The sequence below is a fragment of the Malus sylvestris genome, chromosome 1, assembly GCF_916048215.2.
Source record: "Malus sylvestris chromosome 1, drMalSylv7.2, whole genome shotgun sequence".
Classification (NCBI taxonomy): Eukaryota; Viridiplantae; Streptophyta; class Magnoliopsida; order Rosales; family Rosaceae; genus Malus; species Malus sylvestris.
In genome coordinates this window covers 23,088,090-23,098,582 of record NC_062260.1, presented here as the reverse complement: position 1 = coordinate 23,098,582, position 10,493 = coordinate 23,088,090, and the positions used below count along the sequence as shown (strand labels likewise).

At 39.3% G+C, this 10,493-nt stretch overlaps 1 protein-coding gene across 1 annotated transcript; it reads left to right on the top strand.

The window, feature by feature from the left end:
- The first annotated feature begins 961 nt into the window (after positions 1–961).
- On the top strand, positions 962–4,648 carry LOC126621961 (coronatine-insensitive protein 1-like). Its single transcript, XM_050290594.1, has 3 exons — positions 962–2,026; positions 2,661–3,132; positions 3,470–4,648. Exons 1-3 carry the CDS (start codon positions 1,554–1,556, stop codon positions 4,274–4,276), a joined length of 1,752 nt encoding a protein of 583 aa, XP_050146551.1. The 5' UTR covers positions 962–1,553; the 3' UTR covers positions 4,277–4,648.
- Positions 4,649–10,493: the final 5,845 nt, after the last annotated feature.

Below are 10,493 nucleotides of genomic sequence, written 5' to 3'. Positions count from 1 at the left end.
ATCACCCATAATGAGACCTGCTCTAGACAGACAACCGTATCAAAGGTTTTTTTTTTCTGTTACCTTTGGTTACCCTAAGTCAAATTATGCCAAGAACAAAGACAGAAAAGTGTTTCTTTAGGACAGGTTATATCTTTAAAAGATTGCCCGCTTTCCTTTCTAGATTATTGAATTTTCTTTCTTTTCTTTTTCATGGGTTCATTTGATCTTGTAACTAGGTAAGTTATGAGGAAAGGGATCCTTTCTGGATCCCTTCTTCCTAATCCACCAAGTCCAGAGATCTAGACCATTAAAATTTGATTTGACGGCTAAAGTTGTTGTAACTTTTAAAGGTCCGGATCTCCGAACTTGGTGGATTAGGAGGAAGGAATCCGGAAATGATCACTTTCCAAGTTATGAACGTCCTTGTCACATATAAATTGATAAAATAATAAAAGCAAGAACCAGCCTTAAGAAATGGAAAACAAAGAAAGCAAAAATCTTGGTTAAAGCTGATGCATATTTCAAAAGACAAAACCAATTTATCTACATGAATAAAATTGTCTAAGTTCCATGAATTGAGGAATTTAACAACTTCGATTATGAAAGTTCACATTACGTTATTTGCAAATAGAGAAATGAACTTATCACACAACGACTTTAATTTCATTCATTGACATTAAATATCACTTGCATGACTAAAATCGCGATTAACCAATTTAAGAAAGATTGACATTGGAAAAAAAATCAAATAATAAAACCAAACTATGCTAATTTTTATCCTTCCACTCACATCACAGTTAAACCACTCCTAGACAGCATCTGCTGCAGTGACACTGCAATTGCTCCACCTGACATCGACCAACCCCAAATCGCCACGTTTCCAACTTCCCGTACATCCCTCCAAACGCATAACGACGACGTTTGACTGTTTTCTGCCTTTGTTTTGTCGCCTTCCCTTTATCTTTTCCGCCCCCTACCCGCTTTGCTCTACATTCCCTTCCCTTTTGTTTTTATGAGGCGCATAATTATTAGTAAGGACCCCTAATTACTCAAAGTCCGATTCAATCGCCGCCGGCTTCCGCCGTGTCAGATCCGTCTTCTCAGATCATGCGCTTCGCGTTCACGCCGACTCCATGCTCCCGCGCTCCTCCGTTGGTCGCCCTGCTCCGCTGTCTTCGATCCGGTTCGCTCGTTTTCCGCGCGAGCTTCTCGTAGATCGTGCTTCTTCTCGCTCCTCTCTCTTTCCGTTTGTCCCTGCTCGTTTCTTGACACGTTGCGGCGTTTGTCTGAGATTGTGATTTTGTAAGCGGCGGCGGTGCGTTGTCGTTTTGATTCTTATTTTGGAAGTGGATTTGGATATATAACGGTTTAGGGGTCTGGTTTTGGGAATCCAGTTTCTATTTTTGGAAATATTTGGAGTTGGGGATTTGGAGCTCCGAAAACCCGATCTTGAACTTGAATTAAAGAATTCAAATCTTTTCCCACTTTTGACTCTGAAACTTTTTGTTATAAATAGCAGTAAGTTTTTTTTCAGTGAGAGTATTTTCGTCCGGCGACGTTTCTTATTAGCGATGGAAGACCGAAACGTCCGGCGTAGGATTACCGACGTCGTTATGGACGTCGTGATGCCGTATCTGCACGACCCGAAGGACCGCGACGCCGTGTCGTTGGTGTGCAAGCGGTGGTACGAGCTCGACGCGCTCACGCGGAAGCACGTGACCATCGCGCTCTGCTACACCACTACCCCCGATCGGCTGCGGCAGCGGTTTCAGCACCTGGAGTCGCTGAAGCTGAAGGGGAAGCCGAGGGCGGCGATGTTCAATCTGATTCCGGAGGACTGGGGAGGGTATGTGACGCCGTGGGTGAGGGAGATCGCCGACTCCTTCCACCGCTTGACGTGTCTGCACTTTCGGCGGATGATTGTTAGGGATTCGGACCTGGAGCTGCTGGCTGAAACGCGCGGGCGCGTGCTCCAGGTGCTTAAGCTCGACAAGTGCTCAGGGTTTTCCACCGATGGGCTTTTCCACATCGGCCACTCCTGCAGGTAGTAAAGTTCACAACTTTATGTGAAATTGTTTTACTTGCGGTGAATTTTGTTGTGGGTTCAATCAGAAACGTTTGATGCATTCATTGTTTTGGTAAAAATTGAAGCACAAAGTTATATTCATTCATGCTGCATAGTTTCATTACTCTTGTAAAAATTTTAGTTGCAGGGATTGCTTATGGATCTTTCATTCTTTCATTATCTCTCACACAATTCAGCATGTTGTTTCGTTTGTTATTTGTTCGCGAAAGCCTTGTTTCGGGCAGTTTCTAGCACTTCTGTGATCCCCAAAATTTTTGAAGTTGCATAAGAAATGCTTCTGCAGGTGCCAAATAAGTCGCTTCTCGTTTAAGATTGACCCCCAACTTAACTGAAACCTTGGGAGCGTAGTACCGAAATCTTACCATCATGTTTATGGACAAGGAAGAGAAATTCACATGCTGCATTTCGTAACTCGCTTGGGGGGCATTCGTGTTGTAAACATCGCATGCATGCGCATGCACACATCCACGAACCCTTGTTCTTGTATACTTGTTGATGCAGCTTTGCAATCACTCTCAACTAAGTAATTTTTTTCTGTAATTGTTCTGGAGAGACGTTAATTGATGATGTTTTTCACTATGTGCTTTTGTAGGAATTTGAGGACCTTGTTTTTGGAAGAGAGCTCCATAAAGGAGAAAGACGGCAATTGGCTACACGAGCTTGCTGAGAACAACACTGTCCTGGAGACTCTGAATTTTTATATGACGGATCTTATCAAAGTCAAAATCGAAGACCTTGAACACATAGCCAAAAACTGTCGCTCCTTATCCTCTGTGAAGACTAGTGATTGCGAAATCTTGGATCTAGTGGGCTTCTTCCGTAATGCAGCTGTCTTGGAAGAGTTTTGTGGGGGTTTCTTCAACGAGCAATCAGAGAGGTACTCTGTTGTAACTTTGCCCCAAAAACTTTGCCGTCTGGGTCTAACGTACATGGGAAAGAAAGAAATGCCAATAGTATTCCCATTTGCAACCCTTCTCAAAAAGCTCGATCTCCTTTATGCATTGCTGGACACTGAGGACCACTGCACATTAATTCAAAGGTGCCCCAACCTGGAAATTCTTGAGGTAGGATTACAAAACCATTTTTTCTGCTTTTTAATTTGTTGCCCTTTCGTGTACCATGCAAATGCGCATGTTGAGTGTGTCGAATTACAATAATTGATTGGAATACTAGTTCAAGAACTCGCTATATTGTTTGTGACTAAATCAAATATTTCACATGGGTCACAAATAATGCTCTGTTTATTGTGCTTAGTTATATATAGGTTTTAAGTTTTAACATACCAAAAAGATTCATTTGAAATTTCATTCATCATCAGGAGTGTTTTGAATGATTTTGCTTTGGAGTAGGATTCGTATTGAAACTTACTTAAAAACTTTAATTTGTTTGTATTTTGGGCAGACAAGGAACGTTATTGGAGATAGAGGACTAGAAGTTCTTGCTCGGAGTTGCAAGAGACTAAGGAGGCTCCGAATTGAGCGGGGCGCAGATGAACCAGACATGGAGCACGAAGAAGGTGTTGTTTCACAACGGGGTCTGATGGCCCTGGCACAGGGCTGCCTAGAGATCGAATACGTGGCTGTTTATGTATCGGACATCACCAATGCATGTCTGGAATACATTGGGACTTACTCTAAAAATCTCTGTGATTTTCGCCTTGTCTTGCTGGACCGAGAAGTGACAATAACAGATTTGCCACTTGACAATGGGGTTCGAGCTCTTTTGAGGGGATGCCAGAAGCTTCGAAGGTTTGCTCTGTATCTCCGTCGTGGGGGCTTGACTGATCTGGGACTGAGTTATATCGGCCAGTACAGTCAGAATGTGAGATGGATGCTTCTGGGTTATGTTGGGGAATCTGATGCAGGGCTTTTGGCTTTCTCAAAGGGTTGCCCTAGTCTGCAAAAATTGGAAATGAGGGGTTGCTGCTTCAGCGAGCGTGCACTCGCTGATGCAGTAATGCAACTGACTTCCCTTAGGTACTTGTGGGTGCAGGGGTACAGAGGATCTGCTACTGGTCTCGACCTTTTGGCAATGGCTCGCCCATTTTGGAATATCGAGTTGATTCCTCCGAGACGAGTTGACGTTCCTGATCAGCAGGGAGTCGAGCATCCAGCCCATATACTTGCATACTACTCACTCGCTGGACCGAGAACAGATTTTCCAGACAGTGTTATTCCCGTTGATCCGGCATCCTTACTCACCTCCTAGAGCTGTAAATACATCCTCTCTTTTTTTATTCCACAAGCAGTCATTTTCCTCCCATGCCTTGTTTATAAGTTCTTGCAACTTTTTTACTTTTCTTTAGAGGGTTTTGATTTCATATTTTCAATTTTATTTCTAGACTCTTAGTTCTGCAATAAGTTTGAGTTACCCTGTGTAATCTGAAAGAACTTGCACTCTTTGATCCGGAACTGTTTCGGTCCTCCTTTCTGGACAGTTTGCTTCAATTTCAAGCCGGCGGCGGCTGTTATTTGTTTGCTGAGGACAATCTTGCTGGGAAACTATTGTACTTTCTGGAGCACAATGTGGCGATGTTGCAAGTTTTTGAATAAAATTGAAGAGTGATTTTGCTTGCCAGAATTTGTGAATCTGTCATGGTTTGATTCCTTTTGAGTAGATTCTACCTTACTTGTTCTTGTCATAACCTCCGACTTCGTCGAGTTTGTTTCCCAACTTGAGTTCTAATACAATGTGAAGCTGCTGATTGTTACAATCGCAGATTGGATGATGAACATGGTTTATGCACCGCTGGTTCTAAGAGCGTCTCTAATGGGAGTCCTTATTTAAGGAGAAATATTTTATTGTGATGGGAACATGAGTGGTACATCATATATTTTTATGTAATTTTATTTTTTAAGTTATTAACTTTTTAATACACATATCTCATTATTTGTATAATGACACGTGATATACCATCTCGTGTGCCCGTCACACTGAAAAATCTCTCATATTTAAGGACTCCCATCATGGAAAGGATCCGGATCCCTTCCACCCCTAAGCCTCATGACCCACAAATCCCTTGAAATTTTATCTAACGGCTATAAACAGGGAATCTCATTAAATATTATACTAACTTTAACCGTTGGATCAAATTTCAAGGACCTGAATTTGTGGATCATGAGGATTAGTTGGAAGAGATTCGGAAATGATCCCTTTCCTCCCATCATCACATTTGAGGACTCATTTGTGGATTTAAAAGAAATATTTGTGAACTTGACGAAATATTGCCTTCAATGAAAAAGTTGGTATAGTAAAAACCTTAAATTTGAGGTTTACAAACCGTTGATCTCCATCTGTAAAAAGGCACCCAAACCCACAATCAATCTCCACCGTTGATTGCAAAATCTTGTTTTCAGATTCATCGGAAGGCCTTGGATCTCATATATGAGCACTATACGATTGATATAGAGCACCATTGGAGATGCTCTAATGTAGCCACAACTTATCGATCATTTGACACCAAAAGATTAAGCCAACAGGGAACAAGCAACCTACTACACTGTGTGTAGAATACATGTATTTGTGTTCCAGTTCTCATCTTTCTTCAGTGTTGGACTTGGAGCAAAAAACCAGGCGAGGAAGAAGTAGCAAAATCTCTTTTAATGGCTAGGTAGTGAGGTTGGGGCCTCGTCCATGGTAATAAACTACAATGCTGCAAGAATTATATGTAACTCAACTTGTAGTCGAGGAAATTCTCTTGTACAACGATATGTGTTTATGTTCTTTATCACGTGATCATCTATGTCGAGAAAAATGATTCTTTACAATTAGTTACGTCCATGAATGGTCGGTTGTGAAGGGACAAAGTTTTGGCCCCTTAAGTACAAGTTATTGTTAGGGTATTAGACTCTGGAGTTCTATTATACATCAATGCGTGGTTTATGTTTTTTCTATTTTTTTAAACAAACGATATTATTTACACTAAGGGGACAGAGGAGTAGGTTAAGCCTAACAATAGACTAGTAATAATGTGGTTCAAATTTGCCTTTGGCAATGAAGAGGGACCGTGATTTATGTCTTTTAAGTGGCTAAGATTCACCGTTAAATTCTATAAACTTTTTTAGCACACATTCAACTATTAAATTTCGCAATGATTGTTGTGATTTGCAGCTCAAATTAGAGTGATGCAAAAATCTGGTTTGTTACATATTTTGTTTTAGAACCCTATTTAGGCCAGTTGTGTCCCATTTGGGTTGGGATTTTCATTTTTTTGTTGGATTCTTTATCCTTATAAGATAAGGATTTGATTTTCTTGCCCACTAGGTTTTCGATTTTATTTCCTTTTAGGATTCTTGTGTAAACCTAAATCCTATACTTTATAAAATATGACCTTAGGGTTAGTTTATTTTGTGTGGCACATCCGTGTGGCAATTTGGTAAGCTTTAATTTGTGAATTTGAGAGTTAGAGAATAATTTGTAAGAACCTTCTCCATTTGTTTGGATTTCTCTTCTCGTGTTTGGTTTAGGGTTTATAATTTGTGAGATTTAGTTAAACAATACATAGCATTTTAATTAGTTTGTAAAACGAAAAACCAACTATAATATACAATATTTAAGAAACTAAAGAATATCTTGATAAATTAATAATTTATTAATACATTGATAAATTAATAAGTTATTGTATTTAATTGTATACCATACATTCATGTATGCAAGTATAACATGGTCACCTATTCTGTCCTCTAATTTAAGAAAAGATATTTGGCAACACTGTCTGACAAGGACGAGTCTCATATAGTGAGTAAAATCTTACATGAATTTGTCTGCTGATTTGGTGAGCAACTTAAATGATCAGGTGCACTGCCACAATTTCTTCTCTATCCACTGACACTATGCCATATGAAATAGATTGGATTGAGATATTACTGTAACGATGTATCCGATTCATCTAAGTCCTACCTAAATTGATATGTATGATTGACAATCTTTCCTGACAGATTAATCTAAATCCCATGCGAGGTCGATGAAGACATCATCAAAATTGGAACCTAGTGTAGCTACTACACCAGAAATTAATTGAAAAAAAAAAAAAAAAAGCCAAAGGTGTACGGTTCAACTTTCTCAAAGGTTTGATCAAAATTGGAATAAAGGGCCCAGATGCTTTCTCATGCTAGTTGCTGAAAGATGGACTATACCTAGAAAATTAAAGGTTAAAAAGGATAATCAAATTGCTCATGTTGCTTTGGAACTTTTTAACGCTGAGTGTGTGGTGTCTACAAAATTGGTATGTGCAAAAGTGACAATAACGCGCACTAAGTTGGTTTCACACGATCTTAGTCCATACATTTAGTCGGTAGAGAAAAACAACTCTAATAAAACAAACATAGTCATACCATATTACACAACATAAAGCTCATTTGTAAGTGTTTTTAAAATGACTGAAAGCACCATTAGTGAAAGGGTAAACTGTCGGTTTACCCCGAACTTTCACCTCACTTTCGATTTCCCCCCTGAACTTTTCTATTGGAAAATTAAGGACTCAAACTAATTTTTTTAGCCAATTTGCCCCCTACCGTTAGTTTTTCATATATTTCATCCATATTTCCGTTAAGTGAGACCATGTGCATAACATGTGAGGATAGTTAAGTCATTTCAATTTAAAAATGATTAAAAACTGAAAATAAATAATAATAATAATAATAATAATTTTCCCTCTATTTTTTCCCGCTAATTCCTATCCTCAATTTTAATTTTCCCTCTCATTCCTATGCATGAGAAATAACATATGGTGTTATTGTCTTCATAAGTAGCTAAGTTAATCTTTTTTTTTTGAAGCATGTACTACCATTTTTATTATCTCTAACAAATTAATAATTTGACAAATGCTCATGGTGTTATTGTCTCCAAAGCAGTGCATTAATATAAGAAACATGTCCATAAAAAAGACTAGGGTTTCTTATATTAATGCACTGCTTTGGAGACAATAGCACCATTAGCATTTGTCAAATTATTAATTTGTTAGAGAAAATAAAAATGGTAGACAATAACACCATATGTCATTTCTCATGCATAGGAATGAGAGGGAAAAATAAAATCGAGGATAGGAATTAGCGGGAAAAAATAGAGGGAAAGTTTTGCTTTTTTTATTATTTTCAGTTTTTTAATCATTTTTAAGAGTGAAATAACTTAACTACCCTCACATGTTGTGCACATGGTCTCACTTAACGGAAATATGGATGGAATATATGAAAAACTAACGGTAGGGGGCAAATTGGCTAAAAAAATTAGTTTGAGTCCTTAATTTTCCAATGGAAAAGTTCAGGGGGGAAATCGGAAGTGAGGTGAAAGTTCAGGGGGTAAACCGACAGTTTACTCTTAGTGAAAATGTTTTTGAAATCAATGTCTTGTAAAATTTCAAGTGGGATCCTAAAAAAACACTTTAAGTGCTTCCTGCAAGAAGTATATATCTGGTGCTTCTTCCAAAAACCACTTAATGTGCTTTTGGAACCCAAAATCGATTTTACCGAAAGTGTTTTCAATCATTTTAAAAAAACTTCCAAATGAGCTCATAATTAACGGTTAGAATAAAAAAACCATGATGTCATTTTTGAAATTAAGAGTCTCGTTCTCTTTGACACTAGTGACTAAAGATTCATGATCAATCATATTTTAATTTGATATTAATTGTTAGAAATTAGACATTAAAAACATGTTTGTTTATTCTTCACCCTTGTTATCAAGTCTAAGTGTAGCATCCCACATCGTCCAGGGGAGTGGATCATCTAAGCCTTATATGTATATTCTCATCTCTACCTAGCACGAGGCATTTTGGGAACTCACTGGCTTCGGGTTCCATTGAAACTTCGAAGTTAAGCGAGTTCGCGCGAGATCAATCACATAATGGGTGACTCACTGAGAAGTTCTCCTGTGAGTTCCCAAAAACAAAACCATGAGGATGTGGTCGGGGCCCAAAGAGGACAATATCGTGCTACGGTGGAGTCGAGCCCGGGATGTGGTGGGGGCCAGGGTCAAGATGTGACAATTTGGTATCAAAGCCAATCCTTAGCCGGAAGTGTGCCGACGAGGACGTCGGGCCCTTAAGGGGGATGGATTGTAACATCCCACATCGTCTAAGGGAGTGGATTCTCTAAACCTTATATGTATATTCTCATCTCTATCTAACACGAGGCCTTTTGGGAGCTCACTGGCTTCGGGTTCCGTAGGAACTCCGAAGTTAAGTGAGATCGCAGCAAGAGCAATCCTAGGATGGATGACCCACTAGGAAGTTCTCGTGTGAGTTCCCAGAAACAAAACCGTGAGGGTGTGGTCGGGGCCCAAAGCGGACAATATCGTGCTACGATGGAGTCGAGCCCGGAATGTGGTGGGGGCCCGGACCGAAATGTGACACTAAGATTGAATGATCATGAATTTTTTAATCACTCGATGATCAAAAGAACATTTCTAGTGGACTCAAATTCTAATGAAGATGATCAAAAGAACATTTCTAATGGACTCAAATCCATATTCATTAGATTTATCTAAGTAGCCAAAATAGTAGAGGCTTACTTATTGTTTGGCTAGATATAAGTAATAGTTACAAAAGAACTTAATTCTACTTTTGAAACTAGGAGATTTTTCAGTAGTGTATATTGTACAATGATATTCGTAGTTGTTGGAATTTTTGGATCACCGGGTCCGCCCCACTCTAATGACATTGATAATGTTCCCAACTTTACCACTTGCCCAATCTATCAGGTGTGAGATTTTACCACAAAAAGCCTCAGTATTAGTTAGAGTAGGGTAATACTATTTAAACCCCTTGGTTTCTTTTCACCCCTCCAATGTGGGACTTTAACACTCCCCCTCACGTGTAACCTCATTTAGTGGTTCACATGTGGAGATCCACATCGGTAATTGAAACTCAGAGGTCAACTCACGTTGGGCCCATTTGTTTTCAATTGGAACTCAGCGGTCGTCTCTATATTAAGAGCTCAAACTTATTTCCTTCTCGTTGGTGACAAGCTCATTGGCTTGCACACAAGCTCATTGGCTTGCACGAGCCCGCAACCGTGGGCTCTGATACCATGTTGGAATTTTTGATCACCGGGCCTGTCCCACTCTAACGACACCGATATTGTTCCCAACATTACCACATGCCCAATCCGTCAAGTGTGAGATTTTACCACAAAAGGCATCGGTATTAGTTAGAGTGGGGTAAAACTATTTAAACCCCTTGATTTCTTTTCACCCCACTGATGTGGGACTTTGACAGTAGTCATTGGACTATTAGCCGTTGGATCATTGGTTGCACATTAAACACTTTGTTCATCCCGCGCATGCTTTACACATGAATATAGTAGAGCTTTAGTAAAAAATAATAGAGGATTGCATATTAGAGTTCGTTATGAATAGTACCAAAATCATATGAAATAAAACTCGACACGCACTTGAGTGAGCTTCTCCCACCTTATATTGATGTTAGAAT